General features: G+C 32.1%; 1 protein-coding gene across 4 annotated transcripts in view; it reads left to right on the top strand.

Annotated features, from left to right (window-relative positions):
- Nucleotides 1-2,659: 2,659 nt before the first annotated feature.
- The window catches only part of LOC148613703 (uncharacterized), a 58,666-nt gene continuing 34,469 nt past the window's right edge, over nt 2,660-26,856 (top strand). Inside the window, exons 1-13 of one of the 4 annotated variants that reach the window (XM_088587225.1) lie at nt 2,660-2,801; nt 3,222-3,275; nt 10,075-10,219; nt 11,707-11,788; nt 13,008-13,145; nt 14,823-14,909; nt 16,450-16,565; nt 17,467-17,668; nt 18,266-18,399; nt 19,729-19,875; nt 20,897-21,030; nt 24,618-24,684; nt 25,892-26,277. In XM_088587225.1, the coding sequence (XP_088443351.1) occupies nt 10,076-10,219; nt 11,707-11,788; nt 13,008-13,145; nt 14,823-14,909; nt 16,450-16,565; nt 17,467-17,668; nt 18,266-18,399; nt 19,729-19,875; nt 20,897-21,030; nt 24,618-24,684; nt 25,892-26,277 (1,637 nt within the window). In that variant the 5' untranslated portion in view covers nt 2,660-2,801; nt 3,222-3,275; nt 10,075. The remainder of the gene's footprint in view (nt 2,802-3,221; nt 3,276-10,074; nt 10,220-11,706; nt 11,789-13,007; nt 13,146-14,822; nt 14,910-16,449; nt 16,566-17,466; nt 17,669-18,265; nt 18,400-19,728; nt 19,876-20,896; nt 21,031-24,617; nt 24,685-25,891; nt 26,278-26,856) is intronic. The other 3 variants (XM_088587228.1, XM_088587227.1, XM_088587226.1) reach the window with 3 other exon arrangements.

The following is a 26,856-nucleotide window of genomic DNA, read 5'->3' on the forward strand; positions in this document are numbered from 1 at the left end:
ATGGCAGACCCTTTTTTAATCCAATGCGATCTGATTTGATGTCAAACCGAATCGCTGTTAGTTGTATTATCATTTTAAATTTCTATAACAGATATTGCAACTATGATTAGCTGTGTGTTGAACATTTGATTGAAAACACGTTTGTCCAATTAGAGCTCCTTGACACACGTATACAACATATCGAAATTTACAATAAAATAACAGCCACATACTGATTTTTATTTAGCAGATTTTTTCATTCCTCAAAAGCAGAGGATGCTTACCCTATCGGTGCACCTGGTCCATGCTCCCAGTTTTTAACGGAATCCGAGTTGCTCATTTATTTCTGTTTCTTTGTATGTATTTTTTTGGTTATTTTATGTTCTTTGTTTTGTATGTCTGTTTTCCTTGTCTGGTCTTTGTCCCTGGATTACATTTTTTGATTACCGCTAGGTTATTGGTTCACTATTACTGCCCCGTGCAGGTCCGGGTGTCAAAAGAATAGGCCTGCAGCAGCGCTAAGCTTGTCGTAAAAGGCGACTAAATAGTGCTCAGAAACCTAGCCGGGGCTAGGCGCTCTGCCCACAGAGCAACTGGGATGTGTGCCCCATGTGGTGGAATGGGGTTCCCCTGGCATGTTACAGGCTGGGGTTGTCAGGCTATAATACGGAAAACCTGACCGCTAACCATAGTGGTGCACCGTGTTGGGAAAGATGTCACGTTCCTCGCACGTTAAAGAACCCTGCTGTGGTATTCGACAGGAGTAGGAACCTTTGCGTTCCGTCACAAGAGGCCAAATTGCCCGACCTTACCCATCCCCCTTTTTCTAGTGGCAATCAAAATTTATCGACCCTTTTATCCTTGTGTCCCATCCTTTTTATCATTTCATCATCGTTTCATGTTCATGTTATCATCCATTTCATGTTCATCGTCTGAATATAGCTGAAATATTACTGCTCGGACGTTAAACCCCAACAAACAAACAAACGAACTTTAATACTCTTTCAATATGATTTTGATGAGAGCATCATATTGACAGCTGTAACTGGATTAAAATACAGTAAAAAAATTACCCATTCTTCAAATTGAAATGGTTAGCAAGGTGGTAATACTAGCCTATAGGAACCTTTCTGTAAAGTGCTATTTTTTTTCTATGTATTGACACAACTTGTCCTATCTTTAGTTGGTCTGGAAAAGTACAGTAATCAAAGAATAAATGTATCCGTTGGATGATTGGGGCCATAACTGCAGGTTTTAGTTATTTTTAGTATCTCAGGAGATATTTGATCAATAATAGTGGATTCTTTAACTTTAGTTTTGATAATTTGTTTTTCTACCAAATCCTCTGAGGCATATTTGACTGTTAAACAATTCTGCACATCGTGTGAAATACATACCTGTCTTTTACTATACAGATACGTGGTTGGTTATCATCTTGGGTGCTGAATTTTTGCCTATATCTTTAGCTACATTTATAAAATATTCATTGAAACATTTGATATTCGATATTTATTCATCACTGAAAAGTATTCCTATGTTTAGTTTCTGCTTTTAAAAAAAAAGCACGTCATCAGTTTCCTATATGCTATTGACGTCATTATTGAAGAGTTCCATTCAATCAGGGAGAATTGATTGGTATGCGAATTTAATTCGGACCGGTAACAGGATAATCATGAATGTCTGTGACAACTACATAACCTAGATTTTCGTTTATATGTATATGAATATGTCCATATCAGTTTCTTTTTATAATAATTGAGCTTCTAGCGATTCTAAAACACCACAGCACTCACCTGATATCGTTTGCTATACCTTTGAAAAAGTTGGTCAAAGTCCGATTTTCTTAAGTGGGACAAGCACAAATTGTTTAAAATAGACCTTTGAATACATTTTTGTTCATATTTAATCCAAAAAATTGCAATAAAATTATATGTCAATACTCAAGAACAATGCAAATTTTCGGTTACACAAACATAAAATGTATTTTAAAATTTAGATTTTTGTGCAGCATCAGCGGACAGAAATCTGTACATTTTTTGAAAATGACCCTTGTAGTAATTCCTTTACTGTCAATATTATATGCTGTTAGCACTAACAAAATATTTTGGATTGGCACGGCGATCTTCTGTTTTAAAATTCATCTTCGTCATCACGGAATTTTTCAAATATGTCTGATGATGGTATAATGTCACGTCAAATAAAGACGGGACAACATTAAATACCCCCAAAAATGCCCCCCCCCAAGAAAAAAAAAAACAAAACAAACAAAAAAACAACAAAACAAACAAAACAAAACAAAACAAAAACAAAAACAAAACAAACCAAAACACAAAACAAAACAAAACGAAAAAAACAAAAACAAAACAAAACAAACAAACACATAATAAAACAAACAAACAAACAAACAAAAACAAAAACAAAAAAAACTTGATAGAACTGAATATATAATATATAGAACTGATTACTCTTATTGTATTTGATTTTAACATCAGTTGCATGAATTAAAATACTTTATTGTCGGTATGTCCTTTTAAAACCTAAGCTTTTTTGCATTTGAAACACATTCTTTGAACACCTTCATTCGTCTTTTTTGTTTGTCCGAATACAGATTTTTGATTGTCCGAATTGTCATTTTTTTTATGGTACGAGTTATCCGAGGGCCGAGTTGTCTATACCCAAACGAAAATAGGCTTGTTAACAAGTTGTTGAAATCGAAAGCAGGCTGTGGAGGATATGGCGCTAAATTTCAATTGATCATCTGTTCCGTTTGTTGTGTGACAGAACAGTTGAATTCTTGTAGATATGTAACTTTTAATTGCCAGGTAATTGAGGTTGAACTTAAAAATTATAAAATTAATTACATGTATTTGGCATAACAAACGAAAGACTGAAAGTCGGATAAAGCCATTAATAGCTTTTGCTTCAGTTCCTTTCCTCCATATACTTCTAGTCCAATTATGCCGTCGTGGCAGGCTATTTATTTTTAGCTTAGTAGCCTCCCTTCAATAGTGAGACATAAACATCAGATTAAAAAAAAGTCTTCAGTGATCATCATGTTTATTTGGATCATCATACTCTAATCCCTTTTGGGATTCAGTGTTGGGAGCTATTTTCTGTTTTGGCCTCACACTCAGTGGGTAGCCAAATCAGATTATAGCTTCGGACACAGAATCCCAAAAGGGATTACATCATACTCTAATAATATTCTCTCAAAACTTCAATAATAAATGTAATTTTTGTAGCAAATTTGGTAATTGGTATCAGCATACAGGAAAATGATTCCAGAATCCAACTAGGTAGGTGTGACATGCACAATTTCAACATGAAAGTCATTACAAGTGGTTGAAGGGCGATACTCCGCGGTACCGCTAAATCTCCAACTTTTTGTAAGGCACATCATTCTGACCCCAACCCGACATATCAATATCCAAATAAAAAAGAGGAGGGTTGCAGGGTCAGAGGAAATTCGGACTAATCATACTCCAACAATGTAACAGGTGTACCGGTAGTGAATCCGGGTCATTTCACCATGAAACCAGTTCACCAACAGAGTTGTTTTGCTCACTTTCCTGTTTGTCTCGGGTCCTTTCGCCTATATACTACTTCACCTTGGGTTATTTCGCCAACATTTCCGTTGTCATTTGCAACTTGTCATCTACGATTGTACTGGTGTTTTAGTTAACAGATATACTCAATACAGAAAGTGAAATTTAAATAATTAAGTGAATAATTATAATACAGTAAGTCAATATAACAATTACCTACGTGTATCAAATTACGTTAAGTCGACATCAGTCACGTAAGTTTAACCTCTCATAGCACCTAATATGTGTACAAAAAAAATGTTAACCTTTTTTTTGTGATTCTGTGGATATTTAAGTATTACTCAACATGTGGCACACGCCGGTCATAGATCAAGATAAATCAATTAATTGCAGGTAGGAATGTTCTTGATGTTTATTTATGAATTAATTAAATAATTAACATGAATTGTAGGTAAGGAGCATGAATTTCTACATTCATTTTAGCTATTTGTAAATGAGATATGGGACTTTAAATATGTTGTATTTTCTCTCTTTTGTGAAACATCATTTTTTTTTGTTTTGTTTGTTTGTTTGCTTGTATGTTTTGTTTTTTTTTTTTAATTTAATTTTTTTTTTTTATTTTGACTTTTTATCAGTAACTTTAACTTATATTATTACCAATAACAACATATTTGCTTTCATATTTAATTTTATTTTAGCAACAATATATTCATAGGAACATATTCGTATATTCATACATACACATTCATGTATTAATATATACACATTCATATATTTATATATACACATTCAAATATTCATACATACACATTCATGTATTCATGTATACACATTCATATATTTATATATACACATTCATATATTCATATACTTGTACATATTCATACATTCAAATTCATATATTCATATACTTGTACATATTCATTCATACATTCAAATTCATATATTCAAACATAAAACAGTACTAAACTATCTACACATTCTATCATACATACGGGTAAAACAGCACTAATATTTTTACAGCACATTGCATTGTAAGAAAAGCGGTCTACAGCACATGCAACACAAGCACATGGTTATAAAGTATTATAACAATTGTCATTTCACTGGTCATCAACCCCATAGCGATGACCCACTGTCTAGGTTGTTGACACATCATTCTCGATGTACTTATGATATCCCATGTCTCCTGGAACTTGGTTTGGAGTCTGGTGTATTATCCAACTTAGTCTAAAAAGTTATGAAAAATTTTAAGGAGCCCATTAAGTCAAAAATTTAGATCACAGTAAGGAATAAACCAGTATAACAATAGCTGTAGTCCATTTGATTTATATCAACAAAATATTTGAAATGAAATTAACAAGAAATACATGTACTATACAAATGTGAATTTCTTGGATATTTCTAATTGCCTTTTCAGTCATATTTCATAGAATTTTCAAGTAAGTTAATTTTTTTTTCAATTTAATTTCTCAATAAGTTTAATTACCTTTAATTATTTCAACAAATGTTCATTCGATTATGTTTTTTAATCAGGACATATTAATAACTGTAACCTTCTTGATCTTATAAAAACATCCTTTATACATTAAACAAACAATCAAGTCATGCTTGTTTATTCAATTGATTTAATTGCGGAACTGATTAATTGCACACAGAAACTTAGTTATGTGACATTTTGTTTTTCGGAAATACTTTTCCTCATTTTTACTTCTCGTTAAATAACCATTTTCTTTATGCATATGCATGGATAAGAGAAAAAAAAAGGTTTTGAAATGCACATATTTTAATGAAAACCATAATCAACCCACTTGTTGTTTTTGTTTTCTTATTTTCCTTGTTTAACATATATTTCATATCGAGCCGAAAAGAGCTGAGGCGAACAGGAATGTAGGCGAAACAAGTCAGTACCAAAGGTAGTCCAGATAATCATGACGTTTGCTGAGGCATTTGTTTTGATTTGACATTTATGCTTCACGAAGAGAGGCAACCAAGCAAAATAAAAATTAGCCTCCAAAGACAGCATAAATTTTTGGACTAGTGTAACAGGAGAGCACGAATCTCATTTCAAAATCATACCTCTGCACAACCGAGGATTGAACCCTAGACCACTCTGGGACAAGCCATTGACCAACTTTTTTGGCTAAAGATAAATCCTTTCAACTAATTAAGGCTATCCTGCCACACAGGATAGAATTCTGTGAAAGTTTGGATTCTAATCCTCCATACTCCAGCATGAATGGCATCAAGTCAAAAACTATCTTGTGGGACAATTTCCAGCATTGTCTATGACATGAACAGATGCACATCAAAGATTTTTATGCAACTGACTGCATGTCAAAAGATAATACATTCCTTATTAAAGAAAAGCTATGCTTTGGTTTGGATAATCAATTTGAGCTGAATTTTTTTCAAGGCAGATTAGGTTCTTGAACTGCCATTGCAGTAATAGATGTGTACATGTACATACATCCAACTTTTCCTGAACTTTTTATGTAATGTTACAATCATTTCTTTTAGTTAGAAAACAAAATTAAAAGACTTAAGGAGGTAGACCTAGGGTATGGGACACAACTAATAAAAATCATTGGAACGTTTGTATTCAGAATTTTACATCAATATAATGTAAGCATCAAAGTAACATGGACTGTTTTCATGCTGTGTCAAATGAAAGCTTGATAGCCTTTGGTGAGATTGAATATGATACAAACATATCACTGACCTCATAAGTTAGGTCCCTTACCCCAGGTCTACCTCCTTAAGAGGTTCAAAAAGGATGAAGTTATTTATGCTAACAATACATTATTGTCTGTTAGGTTAAAGGAAATGTTAAGATTTCTCTGTAAGCCATGAAGGGTGGATCACCTTTAAGTAACTTTTTTATTAAACCTGTGACATCACTCTTTATTGCTGGTATAGTTAGGGCACACTGAGCATCTTTTTTTGGCCATCTTGCAAGTTCATGCTGAAATACAGTAAAACCTGTCTAAACTGACTCCATTATGGACTTGAAAATTTAGATAGGTTTTTGGTTTACAAAGGCTGAAATACATAAAATTGATGTTGTGATATTTTTAAAAGTGTCTGGTTTAGACAGGGTTTTTGGGTTATTTAGGGTTCTGTTTAGACTGGTTTCACTGCATGCATTTATAATTAGCATATTACTTCTATTTTATATTCAGAAACAGTTACAGACCACATAAATGGTCATAGTTTTTCACTTGGTTGTTGCATATTTAAGATAAAAATTATATAGATAGTGTATTAAATTAGCCATTTAAGGCATTATCTTTCTTGATTTGGTTGATTTTAGTTGGATACATCTTTGGGAAACCACAGCTGATTCTGATGCTTATCTTATTTAGTTGGTGAAATAAGGTATGCATCAGTGTCAGCCATGGGTTTCCAACATGTGGGGAACATGAATGTAAGGTTTTCTTAAGGAGGTAGACCTAGGGTAAGGGACATAACTCTTGAAATCAGTGATATGTTTGTATCATATTCAATTTCACCAAAGCTTTTCAAGCTTTCCTCTGAAACAGAATAAAATCAGTCCAAGTTACTTTGATGCTTACATGAGGTTGATGTCAAATGGTGAATACAAACGTTCCAATGATTTCTACAAGTTGTGTCCCTTACCTTAAGTACAAATCTGAATACAGAAAGGACTATCATTACTTAAAAATATATATAGCATATATGTAGACCAAAAAAGCATCATTTGTTAGATGGGTTTCAGGGATTTCATTATTTTTTTGCAATGCAGGTACCTTTGGATTTGTAGGAGGTACTTTTCATCATTTTGTTAATAATAAATATGTATGAAATTTAAAAATTTTGGATGTACCTTTCAGTAGTTTAGAAGGATAAAAGTACCTGGTACCGCCTCTTAATGAAAGGCCTGGTGTCGATTTCACAAAAGTTGTAAGTAATGACGTCACAACCTAAAATAGTATTGTGACGTCATAATTTCACACTTACGACTTTTTGTGAAATAGACATCTGGGGTTTTTCTACACCATGAATCAACTCAACCATAGGCAGTGTCTGAATTTATATGGACTGGTACTTCAATTTAGAGTAATAATGTTTCTTAAAACTACTAATGGTTAATTTACAACCTTTATTTTATTAAATTAAATTAAAATACTCTTTTTAAGTGGGAAGTAACTGTTGGGAGAATGTTGTATAGAAATATTATTGGAATTCAATTTTTTTGGAAAACATAAAGTCAATCTTTTTTAGATTAAAGGCAGAATATTAAATGAATTCTTTTGACAATTTTGTAAGAAATTCTATTTATAGTCTAGTTTTTAATTGTAAAATATTTGAGAAAAATTCTGCATATAATATATATAACACCTTGAAAAAAAAATCTCCAATGTTAAGGCATAATTTCTGAAAAACCAAGTTAGGTGACTTATTTTTTAAAATCAAAATTCTTGAATATATTCATCCAACATAATCTCTGACAAAAATAGTTAAAAACCTATTGGAAAAAAAGTATTCCGTAATTTATGATCTACTTTAATGGGAATTTTAACTTCAGCATTCTAATGGATGTAATAGAAGACAATGTGAGACCACCATCATTAATCCCTTTCAAAGCTACTTATTTTCATTTGAACAACTGTGAAAAATGGTCTCCATTATCATTGTTAAGCTTGCTATACAAGAAGTTGCATTAATCGGATATGGATTTTGAAAAAAATATATAAAGAACTACAGAAAATCTTAAATCATAATCGCTCTTGATGTAGTAGATTAAAAAAATTAAATTTTTCAACACTTTATACTACTACCTTTCATCCACAGATAAAAGAAAGACTGCTATGGAGAAAGGCAGTTAGGTTAGGGACTCTTATTGGTTTAAAATACAACTGAAAATTAATAGTCGTTAAACATGTAAATTGTGAATTGGGAGACACGAATACATAAAAATTTAAGACAACATGAAGACTTCTACATTCTTTAAAAATTCTTATATTAAAATTTTACTAAAATTCAGATACTGTATTCATTTTCTACCATCTGGTCATTTTTTGGTCATTTCATGGCAATGAAATGGTGTCCACACCCAAAAATCATTTTCAATTGTATTGTTTTTTTTGTTTTTGTTCATGCCAAAACCATTTACTGTAAATGTATTTGTGCAAATAAAACTTTTATTGTCTATTTAGTGAATACATTCATTATAACATAGTTCATCGTTTGTGGAAATTTAAAGTTGTCTCTTGTTCGTTGACATAGTTTTCTAAATGTAAATTTGTCAGAAAAAAAAACAGAATTTCTCATCAGTTCTTGTTCAGTGACTTATGTGGTCCCATCATTGTTTAATCACCATGAACGAAGGCCAAGAAAAAAAAATACCTGTGTTTCCGCTAGCAGTAGGTAGGCAGAACTTCTGTATTTCTTCGAAGTTTTGGTTTGTGTTGGAGAAAATGTAAAGAAGGGACTATTAATTTTCAGTTGTAGTTTGAACAAATATGAGCCTCTAACTTTATTCATACTTTATACCATATGCCTTGCAAACACTACATTTTTTACAAGGGAAGGATAACCTATGGATATATAAATCTCTTGATTACTTTTTTGTAATGATGTTGTTTGCAATAAATAACCTCTGAAACAAAAAAAAACGAAATGGCTTAAAAATGATCCCAATGAGAAAGTTCCCAATTGCATTTATTGGTAGTTCAAGTGCTGAATAAGGTGTTTCTGCTTATAAATACCCCTGATTAATTGTCTTTTCCCGGCACCATGCAGAAGGGGACATAGAAACTCTGGGTGTGCATCCATCTGTCCTTTCACACATGTGGACGCAACTCCTCAGACACAGCTTTACTGATTTTGTTCAAATTTTGTTGGATTGTTAGATACCATTTGTAGTTGATCATGTTGTGCTGCCATTTCGATTCAACAAATTTTACAGGAGTTATGGGACTAATTTTGTGAAATTTTGATACTTTTTCTGCTGTACAACTACATGTACTATGTGATAAGGATCTCTGTAGAATATTTAAAAAAATATTTGTTTTTGATGAGCACACAAGTGTAGGGTTCAAATCAACTTTCAATGGGGAAGGTCCTGAACTTTTCCAAATTTTAAACTTGAGAAAAATCAAAAGTCCCCAGTAGGATGTCAGTTAAAAGAGTTTAATGACTTAGGCAAATGAAATTTCTTTTTCTTGAAAAGCAGAGAAAAATGGTAATCGTTTAAAAATTGTGTAAATGAATCTCAGCCACAGTTACAGAAAAAATGAAATCCCAGTCACAGCTAGGACACTGCACCTTACAACCACCATTTACATGAGGATTTATTGATTGATTGATTGTTGGGGTTTATCGCCGGAGCAGCAATATTTCAGCTATAAGGATTTAAGTGCGTTAGTTGTTTGGTATAATTATAACTGCGTAAAAGAAACAAAGCCATTCTGGACCTTAAAATAATAGGGTATCATAGTTTGATTGATCTTCTCTAGCTTAAAACTTTGTCCTGCCTTGTATTACACCGACATTTTACCAGTCAAGTTGTTGTTTTATTGCAAAGTATGGAAGTGATAGACCGATGCATCTCATTGTTTTCTGTTGGAAAGTATCAACAGTGTACAGAACTGTCAGATCAGCTTAAGGGAGATAACACATACAAAGGATGGATCCATAGCTGTAACTCTGTAACCACCAAGTTCATGACTGTAAGTATGTGTTTAAAGCAGCTGTGTTTCACATACACGCAAATATATCAGATTAGCTGAACGGATTGATCAAGAAATTGTTTACTGGCTCTATTAGCATATTAATTGCTAGACTAACCTGGCTTCATTCGTTAATTTGTGAGTCTACGGCTTAAGCAGTTTACCTGTACCATGCTTGATACTCTGAAAATATGGTGTTTAAAAAATCTAAGTTGTGAATTTTGTTGAAAATAGTGTGAAGATTTATCAATGGGGAAAACATCGAGCACTAGCTAAATCACTGTTGCTAGTAAACTTGTTTGTAACTATCAGATCCAGAATGATGTTTGCACTAAAATCTGTCTAAACTTTTCTCATTCTGGACTTCAAGATTGTTAAGACAGGCTTTCAGTTTACCCAGGTTCGAAATTTATTTGAACTTATAAATAGGGACTTGAAAAAGTGTCTGGTTCAGACAGTTTTTTTGGGTTACTATTACTCACTCAGGGTTTGGCTTAGAAAGGTTTTTGGGTTACCTGTACTCAGAGTTTGGTTCAGACAGTTTTTTGGGTTACCTGTACTCAGAGTTTGGTTCAGATAGTTTTTTGGTTTCCATTACTTAGGGTTTGGTTCAGACAGGTTTTTGGTTTACCGGTACTCAGGGTTTGGTTTAGACAGGTTTTTGGGTTACTGTTACTTAGTGTTTGGTATAGACAGGTTTTTGGTTTACCAGAACTCAGGATTTGGTTCAGACAGGTGTTTGGGTTACCATTACTCAGATTTGGGTTCAGACAGGTTTTTGGGTTACCAGTACTCAGGGTTTGGTTCAGACAGTTTTTTTGGGTTACAGTACTTAGGGTTTGGTTCAGATAGTTTTTTGGTTTACCGGTACTCTGGGTTTGGTTCAGACAGTTTTTTGGGTTACCTGTACTCAGAGTTTGGTTCAGATAGTTTTTTGGTTACCATTACTTAGGGTTTGGTTCAGACAGATTTTTGGTTTACCGGTACTCAGGGTTTGGTTCAGACAGGTTTTTGGGTTACTGTTACTTAGTGTTTGGTAAAGACAGGTTTTTGGTTTACCAGGACTCAGGATTTGGTTCAGACAGGTGTTTGGGTTACCATTACTCAGATTTGGGTTCAGACAGGTTTTTGGGTTACCGGTACTCAGGGTTTGGTTCAGACAGTTTTTTTGGGTTACAGTACTCGGGGTTTGGTGTTCAGATAGTTTTTTGGTTTACCGGTACTCGGGGGTGGTTCAGGCAGTTTTTTGGTTTACCGGTACTCAGGGTTTGGTTCAGACAGTTTTTTGGTTTACCGGTACTCAGGGTTTGATTCAGACAGGTTTTTGGGTTACCATTACTCAGGGTTTGGTTCAGACAGGTTTTTTGGGTTACCGGTACTCAGGGTTTGGTTTAGGCAGGTATCAATGTATGTAATGAAATTATCTGTTCTATTATCATTGTATCTCATGTTTATGTTTTGCGTATCTATTTTTTATTATTTTGTAGAAACATCTTGAAGACAATGTTACAGAGGAGTTACAGAAGATGTTTATCAAAGACTTGCAAGACCTTGTATTAGAAATTCGAAGTGAGTTAAAAAAAAGGGGGTTAATAAAAGTGCTGTTTTTATGAAGACGATTACAAATAATCATTATGTTTTGACACTTACAATTCTTCTTTGTGGCCAATGCTTTGTCTGCGCAACTTCTCCAAAACAACTGAATTGCAATGAAACCTAACTTGGCACAAAATTAGATCACTTTTGGAAGTGTGTGTGCACTTATTAAAAATTTCTTTATTTCAATTATGGCCACCCTTCAAAGATAACACAGTCATAAAAAATAAGGTAAAATCTTTGAACTGTATAAACTGATTTTGGGAACTTCTGTGACAATGGGAACGTTTTGGGAATTTCAAACAACTGTTTTGGTGTCCTGCACAATCAATACTATATGCAGTTTGTTCTTGTTTATTAAAAACTGATAAGTTTTGTTTTATAGCAATTTAAATTAGATTGGTACCAATTTCAGTACATATCTATCTAGGCTTCTGAGTGATTAAGTAGCTGACTCTAATTAGATTTCTGCACTAGGTTATACCAATGTGTACCTGTGTGATCTTTTGAAAAACAGTGTCCAAAAAATCATGTTCTGTTGTAATTAAGTAGAACACATTGGTATAATTTACCTGAAGAGAAATTTGAAGTGGCAGTCTTTTTAAGAATCATGTGAATTCTGTAAAATATGATACACCTCAAAAAAAGCTACTTATTTTTATTTTTCTTATTAAGTTGCTGTATAGGTCTATATGATGAAATGTATAGTTATACCATTCTGTCTGCTCTCAAGATATTATCCACATGGAAAATCCAATAGTGTCTATTGTATTTTACTGTCATTTATGGAGTTATCTCCCTTAATTTTGAATTCTAGAGTACATTATATATAATTTTTATCTCCTATGAACAGGGGTTATATAAAAAAAACACATGTTACTTTTTGTTTACTATGACATTTTAAACAAAACATCAAAAATAAATATATGTAGGCTTTCCTACCATGAATCACATTTTGCATGATTCTTATGTGGAGTGCTACTTTTTAAAATAACTCAAAAGCCTAGATAGATTTGAATTGAAATCAGTATCACTCGGTTTCAAATTGCTTTAATTTGCAGTAATTAGCTGATACATGTACATAAATGTTACACAAGTAAAATGATAAAAACAGTGAAGAAACCATTGTCAATAACTACAAAAAAAAACCCTCTTTTATAGAAAATGATGTACATGCATGTTGTAATTTTAGGTGCTCCAATCAGCACAAATTTGTTACAGATAGAGCTGTCTGCCCTTTACAACATTTATTATATCATTCTGTATGGTAATTTTTACAACTATAAAGATGAAGGATCAGAAAGACTTTTAGCTGAGACTCTCGTACGAGGTCAGTTTCACGATTTCCTTTAACAACTCATAGATGTTCAGGATGTTTGCTGCTCTTATTTAAGAATAACAAGAATTTTAAAGGGTTGCGAAATCTTTAAAAATTGTTCATACTAGAACAGTACAAGATGAAAAAATAGATGGACCGATATGCTCATTTTTGAGGTACTTGTATTAGCATTTGAAATTTTGGCAGGAAAAGAATTTCTCTTGATTTTCCATTAGTTTTGTGTTGATAGGTTTTATCCATTAAACACTGAAGCAATAACACAGATTTCATAAAAAACTTTCCTGAAAATATTTTAAGTTCAGTTTAATGAAATTATGAATAGAAAAGTGGGGATTAATGGACAAAAAATATATATGTTAAGAAATGGATAAATCCAGAGGAGTCTGAAAATCTGACAACAATGGCTGAACATGAGCAGTGAAGAACCTTAACAACTCATAGATATTAACATTATATTCATGTTTTCTTTCTGCCTAACTATTGTGAATTGTTCTTATCTAGGATATCTGCTATTTCATTAATGTAAGGATTATTGGAATCCTATCTATTTATACTCTAAAAAAGTGGTTGTTGTATTAGAGCATGTCTGTCATTATATCTTTTAAAATTTAATTGCAATTATCTTGACATGCAATGGATTTGTAGCTTTTTACTGATTTGTGGGACTCAACCATTTTTTGCAGGGGTGCACTTGTGTAAAGCAACTTATAGAATGTTGAATGTTGGTCGTGGCATGTGGGCAGGGAAAATATTTTTACAACTTTTTTTTCTGCTACTATAAATCACAGCCAGTAGATATTTGGTATGCAGCTTTAGTATGGGGTCTCATTTGGTGGGATGTCATTTCAGGTCTGTCACATTTCTACTTCCTGTTAACCATGTTAACCAACTTTTCAATGGCAACCCCGCCATTTCTGTTTTTGACCTATTTTTCACTATATGGTATGATTGGCTGTACATAGATGTGCATATGTTGTAAGCAATTTTAGTTTCTGTCCAGTATTGACTTCCTGTTTTGTGGGAGTGATATTAGGGGTGTATACCTGGCATGACACACCGTGTAACTTCATGTTTGTACCTGTCTGTCTGATAAATGGAATTTGCACAAAGGAGAAAGAAAGCCACGTTCATCATCCTGCAGTAGTGCATTAAAGATGTTCGATGCTCATGTTCAGTCATTTTTTTTTCTTCAGATTTTCAGACTCCTCTGGTTTTATCCATTTCATAGCATCAATATCTTTTGCTCAGTGACCCCCACTTTTCTTTTCTAATTTAATATAACATACCTTACAATCTATTTGAAAAGTTTTTATCTACTAAGTCAAAGCCTACAAAAAAAACAAAAAAATCAAGAGAAACGCTTTTCCCCAAAAAAATTTAAATGCTTATATCTCAAAAACTAGCACACTGACCCATCATTTTTTTTTAACTATATTGTTCTGCACGATGGATTTTAAAAGATTTCACAACCTGTGATATCCTTGTTATTTTTAGACAGAACAGCAAGCATCCTTAAGTATTTTTTTTTTTTTTTCATCCTCAAATTATTTTCAAAAAGTAATGAATGGCATACTTACGATTTTATCAACTTAGTCTGTTATGTGTGTTGTCAAGGCAACTTATGATTTAGCAAGTTATTTGTTTATAGTTTCCATTTGAATTGTACAGTTGTAGGTTTACAGAACTGGAAACATTGCAGTGTTGATGATGACATCACAGAGCTGATGCTAGTGTCTCTACAACAAACAAATGATGGTAATATGTTTCTGAATTAGTATGTCAAATGAAAGATATCTGTAGAAAACAGTCATTTAAGGAAGTAGACCTAGGGTAAGGGACATAACTCTTGAAATCAGTGATATGTTTGCATAATATTCAGTTTTACCAAGGCCTACAGTACCTGAACCGATCTGTGCATCAAAAATTGCGATCGGTCATCGATCATCGACCAGTTTCTGGTCAGACATCGATCCGTCAAACCAATCCATTATACCGGTGATCGCACAGAACGGTCATTGTATTTTCCAGCTTTTGTTGTTATCTTTGTCAATTTTACAAATATTTACATAATGTAATAGATTTAAACATCAATTTAAACTTTTATTTTACATTTCTTTTATTTCAAACAGATTTTATGTCATGTTACATAACAAAACTGCGATCAGATCGGTCACCGGTCGTCGATCTGTCAGCGATTAATCAGTCAACGGTCATTGATCCGTCCAATCGTTGTGTGGATTGGTCTAAGGACTGTATCAAGCTTTTATTTGAAGCAGAATGAAATTAATCCAAGTTACTTTGATTCTTAGAAGAGATTGATGTAAAATGCTTTACACGAATGTTCCAATTATTTGTAAGAGTTATGTCCCTTACCCTAGGTCTACCTCCTAAAAGTTGTGCAATGATATATTTATAAATCAAAGATGGCCACATTTCAAGATGATGGTTGTTCAAAATCTCCAAAAAATCATACAATCATATGGACTCAATACTTGGTTCAAAATATTTGTGAAATGGTACAAATTAGTTTTAACAGAGTTGTTAAATAGCGGTCTTTGTAAGAATCATGCAAAATCTGAAAAATTTGATACACCCCAAAAAAGGCTACATATTTTTTTTGTAATTAAATTGTTTTATGGGTCTATACAATGAAATGTGTAATTATTCATTCAAATCTTCCTGCTCCTAGGAGATAATCCACATTGAAAGTCCAGTAGATTCTATTGTATTTGAGCGCTATTTACAGAGTTATCTCCCTTTATTTTGAAATCTACAGCGCATTCTATATGATTTTTATCTGCTAAGAGCACAGGTTATATGAAAAACCACATGTTAATTTCTGTTTACTATGACATTTGAAACAAAATATAAAAAATAAAAATATGTAGGCTTTTTACCCATGAATCACATTTTGCATGATCCTTAACCCGAGTGCTACTTAATCATTATGGTTCTGTTGTAGTTTCTACAAAATTTGATTGCAGATTACACACTACGGGTTAAGAACCTCTTTATAATGCACATGTTAAAATGATACAAAGTTCAAGATTTTATGAATCATTTGTTGGTAGTTCTGCAGAATTAGGCTAACATGCCAATGATTGCTATATAAATGTACATGTAAGTTCATCAAAATTTTCTCAGCTCAGGCTTGTTGTCAGTAATTTGTATGGCAAAGACTGTATCCCTGTGGCAACAAGGGAGTTTGGTGAACATATAGTAATTGATATTTTTTTTAAATCTTTTTTTACATTTTCTTCAATGCTTAGATAAATTGAACATTGCATTTTGGTAGATGCTATCCTGATTTCATTAGTCTACCTGTGTTGCTTGTGGAGTACGTTTGACACAAAGGATGAAAAAAGGACAACTGATATACTGGAGCATTGTAGTAGCTTACCTTCTCTTAAGGTATGTCTTAAGAAATTCAAGTTTGTAACAATATTACTCACAGGCACCTGTTTTTAGTTAATATCTTTCAAACCAATATAGAAAGTCAGAAACTTCCAATTGATGAATTAATACTTATGAAAAGGCCTTCAATAGTCTTCCACTGCAGTGGCAGATCCAAGGGGGGACCTGGGGGGGCTGGGTCCCCCTCAGCAAAATTGCAATTTTTAGATATTTTTGAAAAATTGTTCAAGATATGCTATGCTTAGAATGCAGGATTTGTGGTTTAATATTTCAGTATTTTCTTGGGGTGGGCTTGCCTCCAAACCCCCCTGACAAATCTGATCACTTCTTGATCCTTACCAGTGATCGTCACAGGTGATCCTGTCAAGTAATTTTTTTTACCCCCCTCCCTTTACCTACTAAAACTCTGGATCCGCCCCTGCACTGGTTGAATATGTAAGACAACTCCTTGTTCAAGTAATTGCCATTGAAAGGTGAAAAAAAGGTGAAAAATGATAATTTTACAGTTTTTAGCAAACATTTTGAAAACCATAATATATAGGGAAAAAACTTTCAATTGATGAAATGTTTTTAACAATTAGGCCTTCTAAAGTTTCAGTTGGGTGGAAGATAAAGGACAATTCCTTATTAGAGTTATTTCCCTTGAAAGGCAAAAAATGAACCGAGGGATTCTGACTTATGGGTGACCATTTTATTTAATAATCCAAACTACTGTCGAAGGGTAATTTAAAATACGTTTGTTGATAGAGAAATTTTTTTTTTAAATATGGCACTATATCGTAAACTAAAAATATATATTTATTAGTTTTATTGGATATTTTTTTCAAAAAGCATTGCATAAAAGATTTTGATACTGTTGTTAAAACATCCCTAGATACTTAGATGTATAATTTTGCAGAGTTTAGAGTTACCTCCCATCCTTTTGCTTCCTGTTTCCTTGCTTTTAACTGGTCAGCAGTACACAGACAGCTCTTCTACACATGATATGGTGTACCTTATGGCAGGAATGACATTATTTAATAGCCAGCATCAAAAAGCCAGGGAATATATGGAAAATGTAAAATCACAAGATTTCAGACCATATATACTGTATTTGTTAGGTAAACTCTTTAAAGAATTACACATGATATGAGTTCTTATAGGATAATTCATTGGAATCAGTGTTTAATAGAAATGAGTGCCGAAGTATAGAGAAATTTTTAAGGAAATTGTATAGCTATACTATTACTGTTATATTCTGAAGATGCAACCTTTACTGAAAACATGAAAAAATTCTGTTGAAAAGCTTTAATTTAAATTTCTCTGAAGAACTATGGTACTTTTAAAAATCATGGAAAATTGAATGACATTTTCAAAAATATTTTAATGTTACTGGAGTTAGTTGCAGGAAACTTCTTTTAAAGATGGGTGCAGGACTCCTCTTAAATGTTAAAAGCTCTTTTTTTTATTTGTTTTCGATTTTTTATTTCCAAGTAATTAGACTAAAACTGAAAACAGAAAAAAGAGGGATTGGCACAGCATGTCCTTTTTTATTAGCCATATTGAAAAGCCTTTAAGTTTACACTAAAGACCCTTGAAATACAGTACTTGACTCCACCTTGCTATGTGCCATCCTTTTCCCAATTTGCCTAGGAGGACCCTTCAAGTTGGTTGTAGGGCCCACATGTCTATTGGCCCATCTTTTTTTTTTATTACAGCATACCAAGATTACAAGATAGATAACTACATAGAGGTGCTGACAAGACTTAGCAGCCTTCCACATATCACTGATATAACATGTAGAATGAATGCTTTGTGCTGTCATTTGTTTGGACTAGCTCTCTCAAAACTGGTAAATTTTATTTTTGATTTCAAAGACCGAGTTTCTTTTTCAAATCCAGATTTTAATGCTAAAATATATTTATACTATCTGCTTGAAAAGCAGAAAGTATGTTGTGATTATGTTCTCTGTCTGTCCGTTTTCTCCAGTTTTAATCTGCAACTCCACTCAAACTACTCAATGGAATTAGGTGAAACTTTCACATACATTCTTTATTACATGATGCCACTGTAAACTTCTTTTGTTTTTGGGTTTCCTATATGGTTTTAAAGGAGACAAAGGGTATCTCCAAGTGAGTTTTCTTTAAGTTTTTCTAGTTATAGTGTATATTTACTTCTTTTTTTTTTCTAATTTTCCATTCCCTGTTGTCACCTTATACTCAACCTTGTCTTTAAACAAAACGCTAAAATAATTAGTCACTCTCTTCCAAAAGTAATCAAGGGAATGAAGATTCAAGTGGAAATCAAAAGAATATTATCAAAGGATATAGACTAGACAGGGAAAACAGACACCTACAACAAAAAACTTGAAAATGCAAAATAACATATACAAAGAAACAAAAATAAATGAGCAACTTTTGACTCCACTAAAACCTGGGAGTATGGACCAGGTGCACTGATAGGGTATTTTCCATATAGCTTCATCTCAATGTTTCCATTATGTAAGCATCATCTTAAATGCTTGTGCAACAATATAAATTTAATATTTGCTGTTTTGCAATGAATTCTCTCTTAAGTATCAGTCTCTATTAGAATCAGGCAGTAGTTGAAACATGGTATAAAAAAAAAACCACCATTGTAAAAGTTCAACAGCTTGTATTGTTTTTCATGTAAAATGACTTGAGATTTGAGAACCCAAGAAATGAACTGTAAATGACCTTGGTTTCTAGTTACTCCCTTCAATTCAATTTACTGTCTCCAGAAAAGAAATAAGTATACGAGATCAAATTTTAAGATCACAAAACATCAATAAAACCTTGATTATTTTTTGTCAATTTTTGTCAGGGAAACAAACATCAATTATTATTCAGGAATTTCAATAATCTCTAACTGAAAACAAATGTTAATTTTACAAAATATCAATAAACGTGTACAGTAATTTACTTTTTTTTCAAGGAAACATTAATTTATGTTTATAAAATTCAAGAATCTGTGAAATATCAGCTATCTGTCATTCTTTTTTTCATGGAAAACATCAAAGTGCTATTCAGAAGTTTCAAGAATCCATGAAATATCAACTATCTGTCATTTAGTTTTTTCATGGAAAATGACAAAGTGCTATTTGGAAATTTCATGAATCACTAGACCATGAAATATCAATTATCTGACATTTTTTTTTCAGGGAAAACATCAAAGTGCTATTCAGAAGTTTCAAGAATCACTAGACCATGACTTCTCCTTCCTGTTGCCATTATACAACATATCTATGGAATACAGATCTCTGGGTATGGTGGCTCCAGAACTAGAATCCCTAAATCTGCTAGCTACGGTAATAATTTATCTAGTGTTAAAGGTTCCTAAATAAGTCTCAATGAAAGATCTGGGATTTCTGCCATAAGTTTTCCAGAAATCTATCATTTTAGTAGTTTCCCATGGAGGAAAGGAGAAGACAACATAATGCTTATACAGATGATTTTTCTCCAATTTTAAGTGTAATTTGAGCTTTTTCAAATCTGAAACTTCAGATGACAATTCATATTCATACCCTTCCACATGAAAAGGCAAGGTATTATGTGATGCTCTCCATCAGTTTGTCTGTCTGACTGTCTGTTGGTCTGTTCAACTATCCATCTCCCAACAGTTTCCAGATTATAACTTGAGAACAGATCAATAAACTTTTTTTAACATTTGCACAGTTGTTAATATCATAAATTGAAATACAGCTTAAGTTCAATTTTCAGCAAAATCCCAAATGCAGTTTTCAAGTTATGCCATATTTTAAATTTTGCCATCACTCTTTTTCAAAAGTACATGGTAGAGAATCACTTATTCTTCCATTAATGCCTTATTTTTAACTCTAAATTTAGTTCTGATTTTGCCAATGTCTACCCATTGATCTTTCGTTAAGTCTTGTCTGTTTCCGAGGAAGGGTAAAAATCTATTTGATTTTAGAAAGACTAAAGTAAAAACCTATTTTTTTCCCATAAACTTCAAACCAAAAAAAATATGAAATATGCTGTTTCCCAGATATTAGTACATAACCTTCATTATATCTGATCATTGTCAACACAAACCACAACATCTTTGTTACAACCATTTTGATTGGAGGTTCACTCATGGAAGACAGATACAAATGACCTTGTTATCATGATTAGCCGAGTGAATTGATCATCAATCTTCCCTTTATTCTTGTAAGAACTGTTCAGATGCCTTATCAAAATCATATTTAATGAAGAGGAATGCTTCTAAAAACCTGTTAAAAATTCACAGGTTCATAAACTATCAGTTTGTTTTGAAACCTTGCACATTGATATAAAAAAACTGATATCCCTTTGTAATCTCTTTCTAAGGCATTAGAAGATCAGGATGAATCTCATAGTTCAACAAATAACAAGTTTACAGATTTGGCAGGGGAGATAACTGAAGAACTGTCAAGACATCAAGTTCTGTATCTCTTGGCTTGTCGATGTTCTCAGTTACAAATGTATGTACAAAATATATATTTAACCTCACAAGAAGGTCATAATGTTGAAGGTCAAGATCATGTTGCCACATTTTAGACAATAAAATTTGTACAACTGTCAGTTATTTCCGACATGAAATGATTTCAGAGGATTCTGGTAAAAAAAAAAAATTCATTGCAAATTTTGATAAATATAAGCACAAAAACAATAACCCAAAGATATATATATTGATATGGCCATAGAATATAATTAGTATGTAGAATGCATTATGAAAGGGAGATAACTCTGAAGAATTTGCAATTTAATTTATGTAAGTGTCTCTCTTCACATGTTTCTACAGAACCATAAGACATAAAAAGTCTAGGATATTGTTTTCAGTGAATTACTGTTGTTTAACATTTAACACGACCAGCCTTAATTAAAGAAATAGGGTCTCTTACAATTTCAAGCCTCTGATACTTGTTTAAATTTTAGTTTTTTTTGTTCAGGCAGAAACCTACAGCAACAAGAACAATAGAACTCACGCTCTCGTTTAGTTGAGGGCGGAAAAGTGAATTCTGTTGTTTATTGCTGTTGCTTAAAAGTTACTTTTAGACAAAAAAATTATTCAATTTAAGTTAGGAATATTACTAGTAAACATTAAGTTATCAACAAAAACAGTATCAAATAATACTAAGATAAAGCCTTGATCTTTAATTGAAATAATTTTGAGTGGGGGGTACATTTAATCAAAATTGGATCACCCTTTGTGTTTGATCACAAAAAAAATCAGGAAAAAGTACACAAGTCTGTCAAAAGTGTATCTACCAACATGCCAAATTTTGTATTTTTCCTAAATGTAACAATCATAGAAAAAAATTTAAGTGAGTCGGGACATTGAAGGCTTGCCGATGTACACGTGTCATAAGTTTACCTAAGTTTATCTGTATAATCCCATCAATAAGCTTGACAACAATTAAGTTCAAGGTTACATGTACGTGTATATTGGAAAAGTGGCTTAATGCCAAAAGTGATTTGCTACAATTATACATCTATCAGTGATATTCACTCAAATATTATACCAGTACACTTTACACTCTCTTTTCTAGGAATTTTATTTGCGAAAATCTGAAAATTTGATTAATTCTTGCTTTTGTTGGGCATGGCTTTTATTTAAAACGTTTCCATTCGCAGATTTTTTCTCACCATCAAAATAGGCAAACCACAAAAAAATCTGTTTTATTGTGATTCTGTTGAAATCTGTTGAATTGTCAGTTAAACAACACTTGGTCTATGAGTTTATGATTAGGAAACAACACTTGGTCTATGAGTTTATGATTAGGAAACAACACTTGGTCTATGAGTTTATGATTAGGAAACAACACTTGGTCTATGAGTTTATGATTAGGAAACAACACTTGGTCTATGAGTTTATGATTAGGTTTTGTTTGAAGTTATTTCATGCATTTTGTCTTTTGAATTCAGTTTTACGTTTTACTCTTAATTTCTTTCTCATACTTTCAGTCCGAATTTTTTATATTTGTGTAACAATCAAACTTCCTCTAATTCTATGGTTTACAAAATTTAAATCTATGCCAATTTTGTTTCAATAGCAATTACACTACACATGTGCACAAAATGTAGAGAATGCCGCTCCGAGAAACATCCCTATAACAACATAGTTTTGGTTGGTCAGAGGACTACGCGACATTCCTCCAAAACCCTAAAATCAATACAAACCTTTCTTTACCCTGTTATAAAGTTTTATTAAGATCAACCTAAACTGGTGTAGACATGAATCTTTCCGTTAAGCTGAAAGTATGCATCTCGCACCTCTTTCTTATCAAATTTATATGTTCATGTATAAATACGACATGCATAATACCCACAATCAATATTTCTTTAAGTTCCATCCTTTTTGCAAGTATGATGCAACCTAGTAATATTAACCAATTCTAATTCAACAAGGAATGTAAAACTTCCCAGGTTGCAGTTTGATACAACCGTAAAGGTAGATACATTTCTGAATTTTTCGTCTGGTTAATAGTAACTTAACCAGGATCATAGCGTGAATGAAAGTAGTAACAGTGTGATAAATAAATATTGAATTTATTTCGTTTTTTTTTTTTAACATAATTTGTTCTATACAGTTTTTGACTTCTTTGCATTTTTGATAAATGTGTTCCTTCTGTTGCTGTCCATCTAGGTACAGGTATAAACACATGTTGATCCAATCTGACATAAGCTGTTCTATCACACTTACCTGTACTTTCCCTGTAAATAGCTACATATAAATTCTACCAAGATAATGGATACGAAAATCCTATAACGGAAGACATGAAAAATATTAAATAAATGTAACATTAAGAAAATAGAGAAATTTACTACTTGCAAGCCTGAAAAGAATACTTGACTGTTGTTGCAGTGTACATGTACTATGTTTAATATTTAAGAAGTACTAGGAATTGGAAATAATCCTTTTCAATTGCCAATCATATTTGTAAAATAATGAATATGTATGTGTGTGTGTGTGTGCTTGGATTTGATGTCAGATTATAATTTTTTTTTCAATGAATGGATGATATAAAAATCACAGAATTTGGAACTCTTTTATTTTTCAGAAAGACCATTCCATCTGACCCTTCTTCAATTATAAACATGGTGCCTATAACAAAACCTTGTGACGAATTTTAACTAGCTTTCTGATTGTCGTGTGCGCTGAATATAACATATATAATGTCTTAGCATAAAATTTGCATAGAACCTATTCCAAAAATGGCAAAATCGTAACTTTTCATCTTGTGGGTATGTGAGAATCCTTCATTAGCTATTATCATATTCTACTCTAATCTTGAATGATTTTAAGATATGATTGAAATCAAGAATGAAGCTGTAGGGCAGTATATGTACATTCTACATTACAATCTTTGACCCTTTTCGTTTACTTATAAAGGTACATGTGTTGTGTCTTTGAGTAAAATTTTAGGTTTAAGGGGATCACTTCGATGTGCGACTTCAGAGAAAAATAATTTTTACTTTCTAGGAAACTAGAAATACTTACCATAAAATTAAAATGCTGATCCAATTTTAAACCACAAAATATCATCAGGGCACCACATTTTACCACCAATATAAGAATTTTTCACAACTTATCCATCCAAAGAAATAATCGTTTTACAAATCTATCAAGCAATCAGCACAATCTACATTTGTTGTTTCCTACAAGAGGAATTAAGAGTAAAACTCCCTGACAAACGAAAATCACAATGAAATGGGAGATAATTTAACTTGGATAGATTTCTGCTTGTGTTATATCTTGATGTATGTATGAAGGTCTCGTTGCATCATAATGAAATTTGGTACATATCAGGGGCATAGCTAGGTAATGCAGGTAATGCTGGAGCAGTACCATTATTTTTTGTTAGTATGGCATGCTGTACTTAAAATTCTTGTCAAATTATATATAAAAAAAAAAGGTATTTTACATGATCAAAACAATTGAGATTTTTTTTCTATGCCTCTGCATATACATCTTTGAAATTTCATTGGTACAATGACATACTGTGGATTGGATTGTACATTGCGGCATACCAACATGGCTTTGACAAATCTTTTTTTAAATTGACAGGTATGAAGATGCATCACAGAGATACCTTGATTTATTATCATACCTCACAGATAGTGACAAAGTAGAGGTCAGTACTGATAGCCTGAATTTAACTTTGTAGACCTATATGTAGTGGATCAAAAAATTTAATTTTTTGATAAAATTGAGAAAACTGTGATCTTTAGACATTTTAAATCCTATTTTCAGAACTGCAATTTTACAACTTTATTGCATAAAATCATATACTTGCCTGACATATGTACATTTAACACTTAAGCTGCATGTGCAACTATTGTCATTGAATGAATTACCTTTAAACTTAAGAAATTATGAATCTTTTGCTATTTTCAAAAGTCAACTTAAATCATTGTATTTTGCAGACTATTTTTCACTATTTTGAATTTTGTATGATTATATCGTGTACATACTGTATTGTATCATATTTATACTATATATATATTTTTAAATTGTGAAATGCCATTGAATATATTTTATATGTAGAAATAGGCGTTTAATCAAGTAATAAAGTTTCAAGTTTCAAGTTTTTGTAGTTTCGATATTTTTATTAATGTTTGCTATTGTCGTTTTCGGTAGTCAGTTGTATATGTTTCTTGCTCCAAACTTGTCATCGCCTTAATATAGCTGAAATATTGCTGCTCGGGTGTTAAACACCAATAATCAATCAATCTATCCAACATGTCAAATGAAGTTGATCAGATATTTGTAAAAATTATGGGTTTTTTTTAGAATTTTTTTTTTTTTTTTGGCATTCCTTTGACATTTTTATAGTTCACAAGTTTTATACTTACCTATGCCATACCTTAATATTTACCTGTAATTTTTTTTAAAACTTTTTGAAAGTGCGAAAAATGTTTTCTGAAATTTTTTTATATTTACATGTGTTTAATTATCATAAAGTTTTATCTTTATGGAATTGTTCCTAATATTAAATCATCAATTCTCTTATTATCTGACAATTATTTGCACCTAGACAGGTAAAATTGCTGATGGAATCAAATAGTGTGAAAATAAGAAACTCTAGAATCCAACAATACTTTAACATATAACTGTTATTGGTCTAAGATCAATAATAACAATGATATGCTCATTCAAACATAGTAAGCACAATTCGTTATTTTTTCCATTTTTTATTCAGCATTACACAATAAAACAATAGAAAATAGCATAGCAGCTTAAGGCTTTAGGGTTTTCTCTAATTTATAATTACAATGAATGTAATATGTATACAAATGTACCTTTTTTAAAATTTCTGTTTTTAAAATGTATATTTTTAGAGTAAACCTGGCAATAGATCAGTATTGGTTCCCACTTTACAAACTATTTATATGGAGGCTATTAAAAGCCTCCACTTAGCCAAGAACTACAGTGAATGTGTAGCAGTTTGTGACCAGCTATTGAGTTGTCTCCCCTTACAATACCATAATTCATCTTTCTCATCCCATAAATCATCAGCCAGTTTACCTTTTCAATCAGATAGTGAATTTTGTTCTAGTGGCAAACTTAGCCATATAGATTCTAGCAGAAGAAAGAGATTGAGATCAGATGAATCTGTAGATAAAAAAATTGATGAAATGGACAATGATTTGTTGATTCTTCTATACAGAGCTGATTGTTTTGTTTTCTTGGAGAAGATAGAGGTGGCCATCACATGCCTAGATAAGTAAGAATGTGTAGCAATACAATTATGAATATACAAGCAATTTTGACATGATCTCAGAGGAGTATTGTGTTATACCATTAAAATTATAGATTAAGTAAAAAAAAGACTTATTGGCATTTTTTTAGGCAGAAAAGATTTATGAGCTGTTGCTTCATTTAGGCTTCAAAATGGCTCACAGTTCATTAATTTCTTAAGAAACCAGAAGTTCTCATACTTCAACAAATATTTGGTCATTTGTTGTCTTAAAACAAAAATCTTAAATGGTGGGAATATTGAAGTTGTTGAAGCATTTGGCAAAAATCTCTTGTAAAGAAAAAAGTAATAAAATAAAGTGTTTTTCCCCAATGTGGCAGAATTTACACATTTTGGCTCTATTTTATATGTATACAATGGAAAATTAAAGTTTTGTTTGGAATTTAAATTCATGGTTTTTCTAAAACGGATAAAACCCATACTACAAAAAAATACATTTAAAATGTTATATTTTTATACAACATTTTGATTTTGGTGTTGATCGTATTTGACGTACAATTAAAATTATTATATTTTTTGGGGGAGAAGGGGAGCTTCAATGTATTT

This window comes from Perna viridis, chromosome 6, assembly GCF_037379345.1.
Source record: "Perna viridis isolate PV_CMFRI_1.1 ecotype Kerala chromosome 6, ASM3737934v1, whole genome shotgun sequence".
Lineage (NCBI taxonomy): Eukaryota > Metazoa > Mollusca > Bivalvia > Mytilida > Mytilidae > Perna > Perna viridis.